General features: G+C 45.1%; 1 protein-coding gene across 1 annotated transcript in view; it reads left to right on the top strand.

Moving 5' to 3' along the window:
• The window catches only part of vwa8 (von Willebrand factor A domain containing 8), a 120576-nt gene that overhangs the window by 58718 nt on the left and 40228 nt on the right, over window positions 1-21630 (top strand). Inside the window, exons 26-37 of the mRNA XM_080786562.1 lie at window positions 1789-1940; window positions 4516-4624; window positions 5215-5353; window positions 5624-5811; window positions 8639-8773; window positions 9578-9642; window positions 9816-9941; window positions 10859-10968; window positions 13795-13946; window positions 15106-15310; window positions 15476-15557; window positions 17496-17700. Coding sequence (XP_080642688.1) covers window positions 1789-1940; window positions 4516-4624; window positions 5215-5353; window positions 5624-5811; window positions 8639-8773; window positions 9578-9642; window positions 9816-9941; window positions 10859-10968; window positions 13795-13946; window positions 15106-15310; window positions 15476-15557; window positions 17496-17700 — 1668 coding nt within the window. The remainder of the gene's footprint in view (window positions 1-1788; window positions 1941-4515; window positions 4625-5214; window positions 5354-5623; window positions 5812-8638; window positions 8774-9577; window positions 9643-9815; window positions 9942-10858; window positions 10969-13794; window positions 13947-15105; window positions 15311-15475; window positions 15558-17495; window positions 17701-21630) is intronic.

Raw genomic sequence — 21630 nt, 5'->3', positions numbered from 1 at the left:
CCATATAGGCCACGCCCATGTCCGCCATGATGGATTTTCCGCCATTTTGAATTTTGTCCAAAACACACTTTTTGCTTTTCCTCCTACAGATTTTGTCCAAATCTCACAAAAATCTGTACACGTGATCTCTGGACCCATCCGATTAAAACAGATTTGCAGATTTTCGGTAGTGCGTATCGTTCGGCCGTAATCGTCTTCCGAAGTCAGTAGGAGGGGCCTATATCACGAAAAATGCCATAAATCACAAACGGAATGTCCAATCCATCCCAAATTTGAATCACATGTCCGGGGTGGTTCGTTCAACCGAGTTCCAAAAGCAATTCCATTTTCATCCATAGGGGGCGCCGCAAACGCGATAAATGTAACCGTTTGTCGGAAAACCAGAATTTCGGGGGTTAAATCCCCTCCGAATTACTTACACACGATCTAAGGTGTGACTTGAAACTGTAACAGGCTGGCAATATCAGTGGGAGGGGTATATATATGTAAGCCACTGCGGCAACCACACTCTGCAATTTTTTTAAATTGCGACCTCTCCGAGGTTGTCTAGTTAAGGAATACATCAACGATGTGTCTTTGTGTCATATGAAATTAGTAGGAGATAAAATCGCGCAATTAAAAACAATGTTGCAAGAGATGCTTAAGCCATTTAAACAGTGTTTTGCATGAGCGCATACATGCGAGGATTTGGGCTGTCTGTGACGTTGGAGAGTATAGTGCAGCAGTGCTGCAGCTCAGCTGCGGAGAGTCCCAACGTGGGTAGCCTACTGTAGCCTAATCTACAGCAGGCCGATGTCTTTCTGGACTCTGGAGTTACGGTATGTGCAATCTAATAAACCCGACGCGTCGCTCGAATGCCAAATGTACCGTGCCATGGCTGCCAGCGCAAGTGGGAACTGCATCGGAGATATAGGTAGAGTTGGGCTTGCAAGTTGCGTGTGCGTGCTGTGCGTCTGTGCGTGTGTATGAGAGAGGGGGGTGAGGCGGGCAGCAGCAAGGCACGGGAGAAACTTACTTTTTCATGTTACCATGGTTTCAGGAAACGTATTGCCGTTTTCAAAAACGAGGGCGAGGCTTGATTTCATAGGGCGTGCCAGATAGATTTCAGCCGTCACATTTATTAACGTCAGAACGAAATTAAGGAAGGATCAGCTGTTTGCGATCACTTTATAAATGCTGTGGCGACGTGGGTGTACTACGAAACCTGCACTCGAATCTGTGGCAGATTTTACACTCGATTGATAAATGAGGGCCTATAGTCAGCTGTAGTCTGCTGTAGTCAGACGGCTGACTCTCCCATTCAAGGGAAGTTGTCAGCAATGTAATTACAGTAGGTTGCCCTGTCACCATTCTGCATCAAAGGGAGAGAGAGTGTGATGAACATAAATAAATGAGACAGTGTGATAGCCATAGTGAGAAACAACAGGCTGAACTTGCTCTCCTGTTGCAGTAATGATGGTTCCCTCTCATTACTGCAACAGGAGAGCAAGTTCAGCCGGTTGTTTCTCACTATGGCTAACACACTGTCTCAACCCCAGAGAGTCTTAAGGATGAACTTTGCTCTCCTGTTGCAGTGGTGTAGAGAGGGAACCAAACCCCAGAGAGTCTTAAGGATGAATTACTTTTCAGATAGCCACTGAAGCCCTGTTAGCTGCTAGCTGCTACAGTAGGCCTTCCAGCACTCTTTTGTTTGTACCTCTCTCTGTCCCACTTTACTCTTGTCTTTTCTTTCCTCCCACCTCAATTAACTTCTCTCTCTCTCTCTCCCTCTCTCCCTCTCTCCATCAGAAATTCCCAGATGAGGGCCTGGCAAACGTGGTGCGAAACGTCTTCGACTTTGACTCGTACAACAAGGACACGCGGGAGGTCCTGGTCGGAGCGCTGCACAAGCACGGCATTCCTATCGGGGCCAAGCCCACCTCCGTCACCCTGGCCAAGGAGTAAGACGCTTGGAGACGAGGACCGCACGCACGCACGCATGTGCACGCACACACACACACACACACACACACACACACACACACACACACACACACACACACACACACTAAAGCGACATACCTCTTTCTGGCACACATTGTCACCTTAAAGGTCCCTGCACACAGAGCGGCGTTTTAGCGGCGTTTCTCCATCGGTTTTCAGAAAAACGCGTCCAGTGTGCAACTACCTTAAAAGTCTAAAAGTACTGGTCAGTCAGTGTACACCAAAATATAGCCTAGTACACACGATGCATGCCCCCCTTATGTGACGCTCTGAAAGTAAAGAATTCCTGTCATTTAGGTCTAGCTTAGGGGATGCTCATAATTATTATAATAATAATATTATCGGGGGCACGGTGGCACAGTAGTAGACAGTAATCCTGGTCTCTAAAACTACCTCCCCCTGGCCAGCCGGGGCGCCTGATGGAGGGGAAAGGAACTGGTCGGAATAACGTGTCCCTTCCACGCGCTACGTCCGACCGGGGAAATTCTCCTCTGTCAGGTGAAAAGAAGCAGCTTGGACTCCTCATGCATAGAAGGAGGCATGAGGTCAGTCTGCTGCCCCCCCAGGTTGGCAGAGGAAGTGTAGCGCCCAGGATTACTTTTTGGCACTGGGTGAAAAAGAAAAACTGGGTTACAAAATCGTGGGATAAAAAAATAAATAATAATAATAATAATATTAATTAATTTAATGATAAAGCACTTTCTAATTCAAAAACTGAAATCCAAAGTGCTCTTACTTATACCAGGCGTTGATTGATAATTTCCAAGAGGGGGAGGTGTGGGGGGGGGGGGGGGGGGGGTGACCCAATTTGATAGCCTTGAATCTGCAGAGCCTTCAGTTTTTTGGACTCCAATCACTCTTAGAGGCGATCACTCAATGTAATTGAAAGGACGTAAATCAATCAACTGAGCCGCAGGTTCACCAACCAGTCCACAACACACCACTGGTTCATTAATGAGAGGAGGCTGTACGGTTACATCAGCACAGTCGCCGGGGTGGATTTGTTAAACAGCTCTGTTGGAATCTCTCCAAGAGTGCTTTTAGAGAGCATAAACGGATCCTCTGTCCCGTCTTTAGTTTGCTCACAGGGACTTCATTCAATGACTTTAGGGTCATTTCTAACTTTTAGCTGTTTTTAATAGTGTTATTGCAAGTGGATGGCGTTTGCCTGTAAACCCCGTCAATATTCTTCCCTGGACTTTTAACATAGTGGCTTCCATGAAGTCTCCTACCCTCCTGCTTGAAGTGTAAACATGATGTTTTGTTTATGTCAATCACCTTGACATTAGCTGATCTTCTCCTTCCACCAGGGAACGGTAAGGTCGTAATTACCTCATAATGTACAGACGTGTCTGTTTAATAAAGGAAAATATTTGTTTCTTCTGTCTCCTGTGGTTTTGTTGTATCTTTTAAATACTGGCTTATATTTAGTTTAGTTAAGTCTTTTTAACGTATCGCTCAAGTTACATCATCTTGAGAACCAAAACGGGGACGAAAAACAAGTATTTTCCTTGCATAGCGTTTATATACACAGTAATAATAGTCTCTGTCCAAATCCATTGTTGGCATACAATTACAGTCATTCTGTACATCTTCGTTGGCATATGCTACAGGGATTCTATGCCCATCTTGAACAGTTAACATAATGGACTAACTCCTCCTCTGCCCACAACAGCTTGCGTGCATAACAAGCAAATATTTGCGCTTACGATTTCCAAATTTGGACACAAAGAAGCAGAGATGGTTTCTATCGTCTGTTGAGCATTTCCATTGATAGAAGTATTATGGTCGCTCTCCCCATCGTGTATTCTCTTATATATTTATGGTCAGAGGACTCCCCCCCCATGCTCTCCCCCTCGTGTATTCTCTTATATATTTATGGTCAGAGGACTCCCCTCGTGTACTCTCTTATATATTGAGATTGTGATCTCGTACTCCACCTGCAACCAATAAGGTTGTGGCCCCAACCCAGCAATGATTCATGGGAAGAAGTGTCCAATAAACATCTGGCCAGACAAAACGGGGCAGGGTGGCTGGTCACACACACACACACACACACACACACACACACACACATTTACCTTCACCTACCACATACATTAGTGTACATAAGCCTTAGCCGGTCTAGAGACAGTAGTGGCTTCTATGCAATGCTTTGTTTTCAAGTGATCACAGACAGCTTAGCACAGCTTTCCTCTGAACATTTTCCATAGACTATGATAGAGTTTAGATGCACTTTGTGTTAATTGCTCATGCAAAATTTAGTTTTGTAATGCAGTCCATAAGCCGTCAGAAAACGGCCATGGACATAATTGTATTAACTTATTAAGTTATAGTAGTTGTTTCACTGCTTTGCAGACAAATTTGCATTTGCGCCGTAAAATCCAATTATGTTCAATTATTTATGTTTAGTGTTTACGGTATTATATTCTCAGCGCTCCTCACAACTTGCTGTTGCTCTATATGTTCAGTACTGTCAGTTGCTCAGGCATCAGTTAGCAAAGGTCATCCTGTCCCTATCATCACCTCCAGGTTGCCCCTGCCAGAAGTCAAGATGTCAGGCTATTGGACCACCAACCAGGAGGGCAACGCTCAGCGCCCACTGCTCTGTCCCACAGAGACGCGTCCCATAGACATCAAGGTACATTAATAGCACTAACATCCAAATGGTAGTGCATGCACAACGTAGATACAACATGTCTCCATGTAAACAATGGTTCAGTATATGTACACTATGGCAGTATTCGCCTTCAGATACTGCCCGGTGGAGAGAGAAATGTCCCCTAAAAAACAAAATGTTGACAATGTGACTTTACTCCGGCTCTGAACATAGTGTATACTTAAGTACATAATACGCTCGGGATGCATTGCTCACATACTGGACTTGGGCAGTTTGCACTAATGCTTTCAGAAAATGATGCACAAAGATGGACATAATTCATGCAGACAACAGACGGAACGTCATATACTTGCATGTGTCATTATGTACAGAAGTGTCTGCATGTATTTCAATCAAGTATAAATGGGCCTTTCAGCATCACGGGTGCCTCTTCTTGGCACAGAATATCAGACTCTCAACTGCTCATTGAGCGGTGGAGACTGGAGAGAACACACACACACGTGAAACCATAGTTATCAAAGACACATGCGCGTGTGTGTAAAATTGCGTATGCATACAGTATGTGACGTGTGTGTGTGTGTGTTAACGAGCGTGTCCCGTTCTGTTCCCAGGGCCCAGTGTTCCTGCGCGTGCAGGGCTACCCCTGTGACAGACAGGAGAGCAGAGCGCTGAGCTTCAGCGAGGAGAAAGCACACTGGCAAATCCCCATGAACGAGGTCAACATCATATGTGATGTCACCACCAAAGACGGTACACGCGCTCTCTCTCACACGCACGCGCACGCACACACACACACACACACAAATACCACCATGTGCAGCTCAGCACATGGTAGCACATTTGCTATAACCGGGGGGAGCCAGCTGTCCAAAATTTGAGAGGACCTGTGATGTCATGACATACTTTTTATTTGTATTTTTGAGTGGTGCAACCACTCCAAGGAACAGCAATGTCCGTGTTCCCGTGTTCACTATGTGTTCATTAATGAGCGTCATTCGATGGATCTTTTTACCTTTGCAGATATGATTTACGTGGCGACGTGCAACCCGGTGTGCCTGTATGCCATGAAGGAGCACGGGGAGACCATCCACTGCATGGAGCTGTACGACGTCTTCCCCAGGACCATCAGCGGCGTGTGGCAGCCCTGCGTCACCGTAGCCGCCCTGGGAAGCCCCCTGGACGGGCAGGTGGTCATCCACGAGGAGCAGGTATACAGATCATGGCGCACTTGGACTTGGTCTTCCAAATCTAGTTTTCTATGTCAATGGTTTCTCAAACTATTTCATATCAAGGAGCCCCCGAAATGATATGTAATTGGCCGCCGACCCCCATCTGAAAATATTCACACTTCTTCGATTTCTCTAAAATAGCAGACCTACAAGCTCGTAGCGCGGCACTCGGTGGCACGTCCAAGTCCAAATAGCAGATCAATTGCTGAAGTATAACATAATGCTTAAAATACCAAAAGGGGTACCTACCTGTCCTGACTGGGTTAAACGTACATACAGTACTGTGTGTACGTAGATGATACTTTGCACCGTGAATGTTGGTGTAAGTTATTTTCTTTTTCTTTTTGTTAAAATAAATAAATGGCTCTACATTACCATAATGTGTCCCATATAGTCCCACCTGAACATTTATTTTCCGACCCGTTTACTAAAGAGCTGGAGAGACGTGGATAGTACCTCTGTTACTGAACAAACTTTATAGCATTGTTTACTATCAGAATACAGAGATTTAGCTTTTTAATAAAGAACAACCTTTAATTAAATGTAGATGATTTTGAAAGGGTTAGGGATGCACCGAAAAGGGAAATTCTTGGCCGAAACCGAATACACCGAATACCGAATATCCGAATATGATTAATATATTTTTTCCTACCATTGCTGTCATTACCTTAAAGCTACCTGATTTATGGCAAAATAAATGGTTATGGCAAAACTTAACTTAAATAATAATCACTATTATGGGTCCATAAAACATTTATTCAGCTCTTTTGAATGCATTCATATACAGTATAGGCCGAATAGGCCAAAAATGCATTTTTAGCCATTTTCTGCCGATTGTTTTCTGCGGCCGAATATTCGGCGCATCACTAGTTATTAAATAGACTGTACTGCACTCACACAGAGCAATGTTGTCCGGTTTTGAGTGAGGGACCGTAGTTCAATTTCAAAATAGTTTCCTCGAGTGCATCGACGTCCACTCTGAATGGCTGTTTAACGCAGCCCTTATGTAATCTGGTGTTTTGCAAAGCTGGTGAGGACAAGCTTGAGCCCTTCAACCAATTGGGCTGTGTCTGTGTGCGCTCTTGTGAACGCGCCATGTGCACAACAACCACACCGAAATCCGTGTGCACACTGGGGTAAGTGTGTGCTTGTGCTGTGAATGTCTGTGGTTGTCCCCCTCCGCCGCCCTTAATTGACTTACCTCGAAAGACCCCGGCCTTACGAGAGGAGATTGCGGGGACAAGAACAATGCATGGAAAGTATTCAGCCCAGCTAGAACAGCTACCACAGCTGCTGCGTATTAGGCAACGAGGAGAGGTTCTAAAAATACCAGTGTGGAAAGAAAGCAAGAGATGGATCATGTTGCGTCTGTCCAAAACTGAGGAGCTCCAGACAAGCGTACGGTTCGGTCGCGGGTCATCGTTCTCCCAGGGGAAAGCATGTTCACTGGTGCATGCATGCGCACACAGTCACTCACACACACACACACACACACACACACACACACACACACACACACACAAAGGCTGAATGAAACACCTCGGGCCCTGTCACACACACACGCTACCTCCAAGGCCAGTATATCTTTGGAGTGATTGAGCGAGGATTGCCCCCTTTCTATGAATAGCTAATCCGGTATACAGTGGAGTGTATACAACCGAGGCCATAAGGAAACCATTACGCACCGGGCTGAGGGTAGGGTAGGGGCCTGTGCTGGGGGGGCCCGGGGCCCTCAGCCAGCTCCCCCGTGGCTCCCCCTCATAAAAGTCAATTGAAGATTAAGCCCTAGTGCGTCATGAATGAAAGCCCTGGCACTGCTCATCTGTGAGACACACACACACACACGCACACACACACACGCACGCGCGCGCGCGCACACACACACACACACACACACACACACACACACACACACACACACACACACACACAATGTTCATGTACCGCTCATCCAAGTATTCAGCATATGTATGTATGCATATACACACACACTATATATACACATTATCTCACACACAAGACGCATATATCTTGCATAACAGTAGTAGGACATAGTTCTAGATGTGTTATATATATAGAAGACTAAATGGAAGCATTTGTTTGGTACAGCCAGGAGAGGTCTGCTGCCCTCTGCTGGTTGTCGGCATCAGAAGATATTCACTAAAAATTATCGACGGTGTAGCAAGAATAGCAGATCTACAGGCTCACATGCATCACATGATGATTTGTGACCATGTAAATAAACACTTTTCACAATTTCAGTAATAATACATTAATGTCAGCCTACAATAATCACATATTACTACATGCCCAGTTAGTTAGTTAGTTAGTTACTTTATTGACACAAATGTATAAAACATTGGGTCCAAACAATAATAAAAAACCCATGAATCAAAAACTTTAAAAGGTACAATACATTAAAATATACAATACACAACACAACATCCCTTTACAACAGGAGCTTTCTATTGCTCCACAAGTGACAGGCAGGCATGTAGCATATGCAAAGTCTCTCTGTTAGTGCCCACAACGAGTGAGCTCAAATCAATACCCTCATGTCCATATTTCACTCTGATATCTTGTGTGAGGGGACAAACCAGTATGTGCTGTTCATTTTGTATACCAGTCTCACATTGGCAAAACCGCTGTTCATGTGGTATGCGGCTCCATCTTCCCATTTCCACACGCAGTCTCTGAGCGGATAACCGAAACCCACAATACAGTAGGTACACCAGAGTGACTCAAGTGTGTGTGTGTGTGTGTGTGTGTGTGTGTGTGTGTGTGTGTGTGTGTGTGTGTGTTTCAGAGTAACACAGTGCTCCATCTGGACGTGGTGACGGGGGCTGTGCGGAGGCTCATGCTGTCCCCGGAGAGTGAGCCGTCCACAACATCCACGCCCAAGACCTCCAACTGGTGGAACAGCAGCAAAAAGGAGGCGCAGGTCTGAGCATAATAAAGTTATAATTGCCAGAGCTAGGAATTGGGAGCCCAGACCGATGCCAGAGTTCTGATCCTGGAGAGCCCTAGACCAGTGGTTCTCAAGAGTATTAACCCATTTTGACCTGGGAACGATTCTGCACATGTCTTCTAAATCCTGACTGTTTTCTTGAAAAAGCAGTTTTGTCACTCAACCTGTGGCTCAGTCAGGAGGAGTCCCCCAGGGCGGTGCCCACATGTTCTTTCCTCCAGCTAACGCTAGACCTTTCTGGCCTAGATGGGGAGGGTCGCGGCTCAGATTTGCGCACACACTGATTGGTTCACCGATCTGTCCGTCACAGCCCCGGTCTCAACCCCCCCCCCCCCCCCCGTGCAGCACTGTTATTGTGTCGAACCAGAAGCGGAAACCACTGGTTGCTGGAGTATACCACGCTTTTTTTTATCACGGAGTCGGCACACGTTGGTTTTTTTTGGTGGGTTCTCCTCATTTTCCTCGCATAGCCTCGTTTGAAGTTCCACCGGTAATGATTTCCTCACGGTGTTATTTTGAGGGCTGCACACCGCTCAGAGCCCCGACGTCACATCGTTTGGAGCGACGCCTATACGCGGAAGGGTTGACTTCCACTTTTTAGGCCAGTGCAGCCCATGCGTAAATCCAGGCTTTTCATTTTTCGCGCAGACGAAATGAAAGCCTGGGTATATCGAGGCTATCAGTGCCCATACCCACCCTAGGTCCTTTTGCCCTTATTGATAGTTAAGTAGTCTTAAGTAGTTAGTGCCTCTAATTGTGAGCCTTGTTATTTTGCAGGCTGCTCATAAGATGTGCTGTGACTTCTCCCACAAAAACTGGCTTCTGTTCTACAAGGAGGATGGGTGAGTGTCTCTGTGATAAAGCCTAGCACACACTGCAGACCGTACTGTTGCTACAAGAAACATTGCTGCAATAGTCTGTGTGTGTGTGTGTGTGTGTGTGTGTGTGTGTGTGTGTGTGTGTGTGTGTGTGTGTGCGTGTGCGTGCGTGCGTGCGTGTGTGTGTGTGACCACAGCAACCAGCTGGAGGTGCTGGATGTGCTGGAGGGACGGGTCCACTCCATCTCTCTGCCCATCAACGTGAAGGCTGTCTTCCTGGTGGCAGAGGACCGCTGGCTACTGCTGGAGAGCAATACCAACAAGTAAACAACACACACTCTCTTTCTCTCTCTCTCTCTCTCTCTCGGTCTCTCTCTGCAGCCGTCAATCATGTCTTTGCTGTCTGGTGGAAAGGAAACCTCATAGGCCTATATCCTAGGTAATCCTATGTAACGATATCGTATATAGCGATATATCGATATTATATCCCGGCGATATTTATCGATTCATTTAAAAAGAAATTTATGAAAAAAAAAAAAAAAGTGTGCTAGTGTGTGATATGATATGTGAGCTGTAATCATATTCCATCATATTCACATGCTTTTGGAGAGAAATGAGAGACTCCATGCAGTCACTTTCAGTAGTAGAGGCCTGCAGAGGGGAGCTGTATGTGTCTGTGACTGTGCCCAGGTGATGGTCGTTAATTGATGCTCATTAATACATCAAGGAAGGCAATTATGTTTGCAATGTAGTTAAATAAAATTGTGAAAAAAGCTTGGGGGGGAAGATAAATCATAAAAAAAAAAGAAATTGGTCATTTGTCTGGAAAATAAATGTGTTGAAAATATAGTGAAAAGTCGTATCGTGAACCTCATATCGTGATACGTATCGTATCGTGAGTTGAGTGCATCGTTACATGCCTACTATGTCCAAAATGTTTTTTTTTTCTTCGTGTGATGATGCTGTGTAGTATGACGAAGTAGGGCAAGAATGTACGGAAAAACATTTAAACACCAACAATGTCTTTCTTTCTCTATTTACCTGTCTCTCCTTTCTCTTTGCATCTCTCCCCATCTCATTAGCCACTTCCTGCGCCCCTTCTTTTCTTACTGTTCGTCCATCCGCCTGTTCCCCTCAAATCTCCTCTGAAACATTTTCAGAGTTTGGTAAAGGGTTTTAAGACGTGTTGCACATGGAAAACATCATCTGCAAACCGGGTGTGTTTGTTTTTGTCCACCAGGAAGTTCCTGCTGACCAAGCCCATGCACATGGGAGCCGAGGACTCTGGAGTGTGCCAGCTTCACAGCATCAGCGAGGACGCCGTCACCTCCGGGCACGGAACCAGCTCTGGTACACCCTGTTTTAACCCATTTAGGCCTGACGCCGTCACCTCCGGGCACGGAACCAGCTCTGGTACACCCTGTTTAAACCCATTTAGGACGCCGTCACCTCCGGGCACGGAACCAGCTCTGGTACACCCTGTTTAAACCCATTTAGGCCTGACGCCGTCACCTCCGGGCACGGAACCAGCTCTGGTACACCCTGTTTTAACCCATTTAACCCAGGACGCCGTCACCTCCGGGCACGGAACCAGCTCTGGTACACCCTGTTTTAACCCATTTAGGCCTGACGAAATTTACGAAATTCAAAAAAAAAGAGAATCTGAAAAAAAAAACATGTTTCTATGTCAGTTGTTCTCAAACATATTCATGTAAAGGAACCCCAAATATTATATGACATTGACCCCCATCTGAAAATATGTAGTTCCAGTCGACCCTCTCAGTAGCAAAGATTTGAGTTAAAAACTCGATTTAAAAAAAATAGCAGACCTACAAGCTCATAGCGTGCCACCGAGTGGCGCGCTATGAGCTTGTAGATCTGCTATTTTTCAATAGCTAAATTATAACATAATGTTTAAAACCCCAAAAGGGGTTCCCGCCCAAAATGGGTTAACACTATACTTACACACGTAACAACTACTATGTGATAAAGAATACACCATCCTGGGATAGGTGTCACAGGTCTGTGGGTCTGTTTTTTACTGCTATTGTTTGTTATTCTATTATATAGTAGTTTACACCAGTACAGAGCAGATGGAAGAACTTCAGGGCAGTCATTCCTTTCTTCCAAATCCCCGAATACAAAGTGTATTCAATCTGCGGCAGAAGACATACAGAAGCGATATGTGTGCCCTTCTGCACAGCGGTACGAGTTTTGAGACTGCTTTATCATTTTCAACTTTGGGTTCTGATTGTGGAACACAAGCGAGAAGCTGGAGAAAGCAGGATGAGGAGAGTGGAACTGAGACAGAGGATGCAAGTGGAGGAGTTTAGCGGATGTGGTGAGGAGAGACAGACAGACAGACTGAGATTGTCAGACACACCAAATGACCGGTTGAAGAAATTAATGTCAATTAACTGAGAGGGAACCAGACCAATTGGCTGGTTAAAAAGAAGACCTGGCAAATGAGCATGTTGGCTGACATGAGAGCACTCGGCATCGACCAGGCTGTCCCCGGTGGATCATGAGAGCCATAGCAAGGATTCAGTCCAACCCAGCGGTATCTGGAAACAAAGAGGAGACTTTGAACAGATGATGTCTTGAACTATCGTTTGAGGACAAAATGGGAAGGGTGACACGAGAAATGTGGATAAGTGTACTCTGTTTGAGTCGATAGCACTGGGAAGGAACTTAAAAGCTAAAGATAACTTGTTTCTGGGGTGCCGGGAAAACATGGCCCCGCTTTTACTCTGAACCCGGAAGCAATCCGGGGGAAAAAAACGGAGAAATATTTTGCTAGCTTACCTTGCTCTCGTTTCTATTAATTCGCTAAATAATCGAAAGCGTGCATATTTTGAACGAGATGCTGATGAGAAGTCAGAAATGAAGCGCTTAGTATATATCCATCAGATCAAAACCACGGAGAGCGCCCTGGATTAGGAGAGACGAGGCTATTCTTTCTGCAGCGGTAAACGGGAAGTAATCGGGCCTTAGAGTCTCCACTCAAAAATAAAAAAAGGAAAAGATTCAGAATATTATTCTCTCGCCTGATATCATTGAAGATGATATGTAAATATCTAATTATTTGTCCTGTCATCTCATACATAAATGTTACTGAATGTACATGACATGACATCAACCCAATTTAATTACCAGACAGACTGCGCCCCTCAACCAGACCTCTGCCCCCTACCATGACAAAGACCTCCATTCTACTTCAGGTCAAAGTACTGTAAAACCCTTCACGCAAGATTTTAACGCAGAGCACCTAGGATGATCGTCGTTATAATTTCATGTTTCATAATTATTATCCTCACTGATGTCATGAGTAATGTTCATCGAGCGAGGCTGAATGAGTGCACCGGGATCATAATTCAGAGAAATAACTCTAATGATCCTTTGATTCGCTAATTGGGGCCACTGAACTTCCTCAAGTACTCTGAGGAAAAATTATATTTGTTCCTGAGAAAGACGAGGGGCTGCCGAGATGAGATTATTATTAATGCTGCACATTGACACTGTCTGGCTGTCTGGATCGCTCTCTCTTAAGTGTGTCATTAAGCCACTCGCTCAATTTTCTCCCCACAAGTGTGATGTCTGTTACATCAGGGAAATCTGCTGTACAAGATCTTTTTATATATATATACTAGACCTGTACGTGCCCGTCGCAGTCGGCCACCGGCCTACTTGGGAACGATGCAACTTGGGAACCTAATGATATACGTTGCCATAGCACCCGTTTTAACTGTCAGCCGGTGTCCCACATGGAGATCTGTGTACGTGCCTGTGTGTGTTAAGACTGCAAACTGAAAAGTGTACTTGGCGATCAATTGGGCCCACTGGCAGAGCCTGATTGTTTGAGCCTCAATTGGCTGAGGCAGAGGCTGGAAATTGCACAGGTGAAAGGAGTTGGCCTCATTAGGCCCACTGGCCAGAGCCTTTTGTGGTGGTTCTGGAGAACCGTGGGTCCGACCGACTCGATACCTGGCACTGCACTCCCTGCGGGGGTGTGGAAGGCGTGTGTCGAATGTGAAGTCGGTGGGTCAAACGGTTCTCGAGTTACGTGCATTACAACCGTACACACACGTACACATTTATAGTAGGATATTCCTCCCAACTTGATACTTGGGCCTCTCCCTAGCCCATTCTCTCGCTCATTTCTCTCTCTCTCTCCAGGTGAGGTGGGCCTTCCCCAGATGCTGTCGTGTGACCAACTCCCCAACGAGAACCTGAGCGCAGCTCTGGACCAGAAGATCGTCTCCCCTAACCGTCTGCTGGCAGACACCGGATCCTATGCCACCATCATTGTGGGCTTCCCAGACCTCATGGTGAGCATACAGAAAGATGACTGGGTGTTCTTGAGTGCATTACTCTCTTCACCTTAGTTTGGAAAGAGCTATTGCAAAGCCTGTTCACTCGCATTCCAACTTGGAAATTCCCCTGGGCAATACATTCTGACTAACAAGTCAAGACTCCTTGAATACATTTGACATGGATATATCTTATCATTCACATTTTCTATTTAGGAACATTGGTGAATTGCTTATAACACGTGTTAAGACTTTGTTCCAAAGGACACTGATTACATAGAAAAGCATCTTTTTCCACAACATTCAATATGATTGGTGGATTTTCTTAATGATAATATGCAAAGTGTTGTTGATTGGCCAGCTTTCCTGACAGCTCTGTCCTCCATCTTTAGCATTTCTATGTGTACCTTGACCACAAGGCTATACGATTATGTTCTTAGCGTAGGTAAGCAAAGTTATTTATTAAATTTTTTAAGGGGCCCTCCTATAGAGCGTCGCAGTCCCTCCCCCTTTCAGAACAACGAGTGGCCCAGGAAATGAATCTCAATGCATTTTGCCCATAGGCTTTTCTTAAAGTATTTATTTAAAGACGGTTACGCCGCAGATCGTGACAAATCATGACAATGAACACAATATTTTGGGCCGATAAAATCATTAGAAAGAAGAAAATAAAGACTATTTGTTTTGTTTTTCTTCTTATAAATTATTTGATCGGCCCAAAACATTGTGTTCATTGTCAAGATTTGTCACGATCCGAGTTGGCTTTGTCCGTGGCGTAACCGTCTTTAAATAAATACTTTAAGAAAAGCCTATGGGAAAAATGCATTGAGATTCATTTCCTGGGCCACTCGTTGTTCTGAAAGGGGGAGGGACTGCGACGCTCTATAGACAAATCCACAGAGGGTTGCCTGGGTGCGGCCATTACTGAGGTGTACCATTAAGCACAGCAGCACTGATTAGCCACACCTGGCCTACGGAGCACCTGCTCAATGGATTACACCTCTGTGGATTTGTCTATATTCAGCTATTAGTGTAGATTATCGTCTTACACATAAATTCCCATTGACAATGAATGGAGAATGTACGTCATATGTGGACGAGCAAATCAACATGTGACATCGTGATGATAAGAGCGCCCCTCACTTCACACGGGTGTGATTCTTTCCTCTCTGGTCAGTCACCTAATGAAGTGTACACCTATAAGAGGCCTGTGGACCTATCAGAGGTACAGGGCGGAGAGGGTGGAGGTCACATGTTCTACAGAGGGGGTCTCAGCTCCGGCCGAGCCAAACGAAGCAACTGCGTCAGTATGCTGTCGGCCAATCAGGTGGTCCGAGCTCTCCCACCCACCCAGGTGCCCTTGAAGGAAGTCTACCCCAAAGGTCAGAGTTCATTTTGGTTAGATGTGAGCAAGAGTAAAACTACTGCTTACTTTAAAAAAAAATGCATTTGGAACTTTTCCACAAATTGTGAAATCACACAGATCAGGCATTCAGCATACATGAGAAGGCATGAATGATATTATTCTGTTCTCTTTTGTCACTTAGATGTCACCCCTCCCATGAGTGCAGCTTACTTGGAGGTGACAGACCTGAACTCTAAGAAACTCAAATACATTCCTGTACCAAGGTAAATAGACCAACTACCACATACTGTATGTCCTAGCCCTTGATATGGAGATTTTTCTGTATATGGAGTATGCTCCTAAAATGGACACAGACAGATGGGTGTAACGGGTACTCCGACACGGCTACAGCGGGACACAGAACTCCATATACCGGTATAGGAATATATGGACACAGAGAGACAGATACAGAAATCGCCATACAGTATATTGAAACGGGTATTGCATAGCCGAGGTGGACCAACTTACATCGTTACCAGAACTCCATATATGGCAATAAAAGGGACACATACATAATAACTGGGTGGGGAATTCATTTCCAACTTGCATTGTTACCAAGTAGACCACTCTAATGAACGCTATGGAATATTTACTGTAAAAACAAATATCTAATAATAATCTTTTTTTTTTTTAAATGTTCCACATATTGTGATTCTCGTTGTTTCATGTCATGTGAAAGCAGGGGATCATAGCTTCAAATTGACATTGGTTGTTCAGTTTGACCCACCAGTTTTGGAGATATGGCTTATAGAGTAATGTCTTGCAGAAAACAGCGAGTTGAGAAAACAGGCTTGAAAGGTTCACTTCTGTGGGCTCTAACATTACACCTAATATTTATTATGAAGACCGTGCTCAATACAAGATTAACAGATACGAAATAAACCACAACCATATTACAAACAATAAAAAACTAATTTAGAAAATAAAGACATAAAAAACATACAAACTGCTAATGGCAGTGTCACACTCTAGAAAGAATAATAAAAGCAATCACATCTCACGCAAGCTGATATATCAGTCAATGACACTAGAGGGCATCACACCCCTGTGCAAATACATTCATTTCAGCTCTTGGAGTAGTTTAATGATGGGAGACCAGACTTTTTGGAATTGGGGCTCCCTATTCGACAAGATTCATCTAATTCTCTCCAAATGCAACACACCTTGACAATGTGATCACAAGAAAATAGGAAATTTACCTACCTGGGTTGCATTTTAGAGGTTAAGCTTTCCAGTGGAAAAATGGCATCTAAAGAAATCAAACGTGTCAACCAAAGAACAGGATTTTTGTACAGGATTTCTTCACTGGTGGTCAGTAATAATACATTGAGGACTCTTTAGGTACTGTACATCCAATGTCACTTTGACCATGCATGTACCTCATCATGGTACCACAGTCCACAGCACCACACAAGGCTTCAGACATCTACTGCTTGGCCTTCCATCTAGAACCCATTTTCTCATTGTATTGGGGTAGGATGGCCCAGGGTAGAAGACAAGAGTACAGCAACTTGCAATATGTCTACAAGATGCACTACACATCATTGATACCCAATATGTACCTGTCTAACTACTACTTCACAATCAAGTCCACAATCACTACACCAGAGGGAGCTCCACAAAGTCACGTTCAATCCAGATTTGGCATGAATGAGGGTTTCAATTTGTTCTCCCGCTATGCCACCAAAATGTGGAATGCCCCATCAACTAACAGCCATAAATAAGTGAATCCCTACCCTCTTTTAAAACCGCTGTAAAAGCACAACTTACAGATGGCTCCAATTCGGCCCTCCCATTTGCCAATTTTAATATATAGGATGCGAGGTATTAATCTTTGATACATAAATCGAATGATTGGTTCGATATTCCACTGTTACGTTATTACTGTAGCTTACGTTTCACGATAACTACTTTTTATGTATGTGATGTATCGCAGTGCTTTTTGTTCTTGCTTAATGTAAGTCTCTCTGGATTAAGATTAAAATGCCTAAAATGTAAATTAGTTAACTGCTATGCTTGGTTTCGAGACGAAAGTAAAGTGTGCTCGGTGAAATATCTGTTAGTGTAGTAAATAAAAGAAAAGAGATAAATTAATCTGTGTGATAGTAAGAAGGAAGTGGTAAAAATGTGGCCGGCTGACGACGGCTCTTTGTGATTGACAGAGCCACGACCGTCTCGCCCTACACAAACTGGCTGTCCAAGGTGTCAGATTCTGATGTGCTATTGGCCGGTCTGGGCTCCGGGGGCGTGGTCACAGTGGATATGGGCGGATACGTCAGACTGTGGGAGACGGGGTTGGAAAACCTGCAGCGTTCTCTGATGGAGTGGAGGAATATGATTGGGTCGGAGGACGGCAGACCTGTACAGGTAATTATATGTTATAGTCAATCTAGTTCCCCATGACATGTAAAATGGACCATGTGCATTATGAAGATACACTGTCATATCACCGGGATGCAGAAATACACCTTTTTTTGTGTGTTTGTTTTTTATCACACAATTTTTGCAACCCATTTTTTTCACCTAGTGTCAATTATCTAATGCAGGGGTTTTCAACTGATTGTGAACGAGGGACCACCACCCTGACTTAGAATCAACCCTGGGAGGCTGGGACCACTGTTGTGTTGGGTGGGAATATGGGCTAAGATTAGTGCTTTTTGTGTAACTTGCTATGCATCCCTTGTGTATACAGTACATCCCACTGTTTCTCAACCAACGGTCCATTGACAATTAATCATTTCCTAACTATAACTAAAAATATATTGAATGGATGCACCTGGGACGTATCCTCAGTGATGTATCCTGAGGTCAACGGGGGTTTCGGGTCTTCCAGCATCATACTGTACCCCTCACTCAGGCGACCCAGCCGGGAGTGATCAAGTCCCGACTTACGTCCCTGCAGTAGCTACCCTCGATCAGTCCCACTAGGGCAAAACCAGGGCCACACAATCCGTTGGAAATACTCCAGAACTACACTGCCAGGGCTGGGAGGTACACTTCTGGTGCGTGCATGGAAGGACTAGGCTCTGTGGGTTGTCTCCTGTCCGGGCCCCTCCTACGTCTCACCAGGTCCACTCCTACTCTAATAATATACTCAACCTGATAATACCTGATGAACTCTTGAGATTCTAACTCCCTTCTAACTCCCCTCTCGGAGGTCATTTCTTGACCTCCGAGCCTCCGATTTGTCAGTAAACGACTACATGGGCGGTCATCATAGGTCACCAGGTCATTCAGTTCACTGTTTACTACATTAGTAATTCCATGGTCAGCGACCACATGCAATACCGTCAGGGACCACCAGTTGTCCATGGACCACCTGTTGAAAACCCCTGATCTAATGTAATCCTGGGAGCTACACTCCCTCTGCCAACCTGGGGAGAGCAACGGACTGACCTCAGGTTTCCTTCTAAGCGTGAGAAGTCCAAGCCGCTTCTTTTCACCTGACAGGGTTGGACGTAGCGCGTGGAAGGAACACGTTATTTCAACTAGTTTCAACTTTCCCCTCCATCAGGCGCCCCGGCTGGCCAGGGGGAGGCAGTTTAGAGACCAGTATTACTGCATGTTTTTTGTGAGCGCTACGCTAGGGGACACGGGGAGAACATGCAAACTCCACACAGAAAGGCCTGAAATACTTTTGATTCATACAGCCCGTAATATCTCTGGAGGACCACTAGGTGGCAGTATTCTCTCAGAAATATTCACTTGTTACCTGAGCTTGACCATTTTGTTCTCTCTACTGTAAAATAGTTTTTCCATTCAAATATATCTTATGACTCACTTTTAGGTCCCAAGTTACAGCTTGAGAAACATTAGAACAAATACACAGTTTGTGTCCTGTGACTGTCCCGGTGGAAAACTTTTTAAGTCACCAAGACACCCACACGTTGCCTATTATGGAAAATGTCAATATATCCGTCTCCACTATTGCATTTGTGAATGGAGGGTCTTTGTGGCGATGATGTAATAGCTTTGTACTGACCTTACCATGGGTCAGAGTACATTCAGCCCAGTACACTGGGTACAGGGTTCATGGAACCAATATAGACGGCATTGTTTCGGCGCCCACACACACACACCCACATCCCACACAGGAGGGGATTTGTAGCCAGTGCATGCTTTTCCAGATATAAGACGTGTTGTTTAGGGATCTGTGGCGTCCAGTTCCACTCAGGCTAGACAGTGACAGTAAAAGGGGGGAGCAACAGTTGGGAAGAAACAGATACGTCACTGCGAATGCTGTTTGACAGGACTTCAGCTCGGCCCACTATAGGCCGGGCAGCCTGGGCCATGTGCAGTCGGATATGGCACCTTCTGTCATGCTGTTGTCAGGTGGTATATATACGGTTGGGAAATACAACATGTGATATGACCCAATGGGCTATATTATGCTCACACGCCATGTTGGAAAGAACTCGGGCCCCCTTCTTCCCTGCTTACTTTATACTTCACAGGTGTTACCGCTGATACACTAATGAAGGCTCTGTTCCATTCTGGGTCAAACAGAGTCGGGGTGCTGCTGTTATCGTGCATGTTGGCTCACTGGAAACACTCTAGCTACACCATGTGGGTCTCAAAATGTCCTTGTGAGTGGGTTCCAGATGGCCCCCATGTGAGGGTGTGTAACTCTGAGAGTGTACATTTGTATACACTCCCAGAGTTATATGGATTCTTGGAATTAAAACGTTTGAGAACCATTAAATGGAACAGAGCCTTAATTAGTATCATCAGTAACACCTGTGAAGGAAGTATAGGGAAGCGCACAGCCGGAAGTAGGAAGAGTTATTCTGTGTGCATAGACCCCATTATAGCACCATTTCTTTTTAGTGTGGTAGGAGATGACATACTGCACTCCACAATGAATGACAGAATAGAATAAGCATGGTGTCGGTTGATTTAACGCTATAACCATGTAGAATTAGATCCTAGCAAACTGCATCTGCGTTGTCGACTGCTTTTTGGAGCCAAAGTTCAGAGCCAAAAAGCTGTGGAATTGTCTTGGCTATGTTTGGAACAATACGCGAGCACACGCACGCACGCATGCACGCGCGTTGGTATGCACGCAGACACACACACACACGCACACACAAGCATAGAATTCTTTGAGATAATGCAATCACAGAATAAGGTCCAGCGTCTGGCATTACCAAAATACCAAGGGGACTTTCCAAGGCAAGTATGAAAAACTTTCCTTGGCTCTGTTTGATCAAGCTCAAGACACACATACACACACACACACACACACACACACACACACACGCACGCTCAAGAATGCACACACACACACACACACACACACACACACACACACACACACACACACACACACACACACACACACACACACACACACACACACACACACACACACACACATTCACACACAGGTTGGCCTTCTTGGCCTGACCTGGTTTGGTCAGTGCTCAGGTAGTTCTTTGATGGAGCACCTTGAGTCCACAGAGGGTCATGTCCCAGACAGACTGTCCCTGTGCAGACTGTTGGCCCTCCGCAAACAGCAGGCCTCTCCTTAAACATGATGGCCTCTCCACAAGCATGCGCCTTCACACACACACACACACACACACACACACACACACACACACACACACACACACACACACACACACGACCGTATGGTATTACCTGTTTGCATAATATGGCACTCACACAATACTTTTGGCCCTAGGTTTAACATGGTTAACAACATGGTTTGTGAGCATGGAGATTTTAGGCGCCATGGTGTGAAACTGACGAGTGAGTAAGCCGAGGGCACGAAAACAACCCTGATATCAGTCTGTAAAAGATTTCGCCGTCAAACTCTCAGTATTCGTTTATCCATTCGTAACTACGAGAGTGTATACCATTTGCGTTACCCTGTCTCTGTTCTCTGGCAATGAAAAGCAGAAAGGCTTGGTGTATGCGCGCGTGTACACAGTACATTCTGTATGTCCACACATGTGTGCATGTATGCACGAATGCATGTATGCACGAATGCACGAATGCATGTATGCACGAATGCATGCATGGTTTGCACGCACCATTTACATGCACGCACGTATAACACACATTTAACTGTATATACAGTCAGTTGCTGACAAGACAGTGTTAAATTAGCAAATAGCACTTCTGTTATCCATTGGCAGAGGAAGAGATAGACGACAGATTTACATGACTTCATAATGGCCCTATTCACACGCACGGACACACGCACGCACGGACGGACGGACGGGCGTGCGTGTGTCTGGTTTTCAGCACTAGTTGCCCTTCTTGTCTCTCTTGGCTCTCACTTTGACATTG

This window comes from Protomyctophum bolini, assembly GCF_963924005.1.
Source record: "Protomyctophum bolini genome assembly, chromosome: 16".
NCBI classification, from domain to species: domain Eukaryota; kingdom Metazoa; phylum Chordata; class Actinopteri; order Myctophiformes; family Myctophidae; genus Protomyctophum; species Protomyctophum bolini.
The sequence above is the reverse complement of the archived record's forward strand: the minus strand, read 5'-3'. Positions and strand labels throughout refer to the sequence as shown.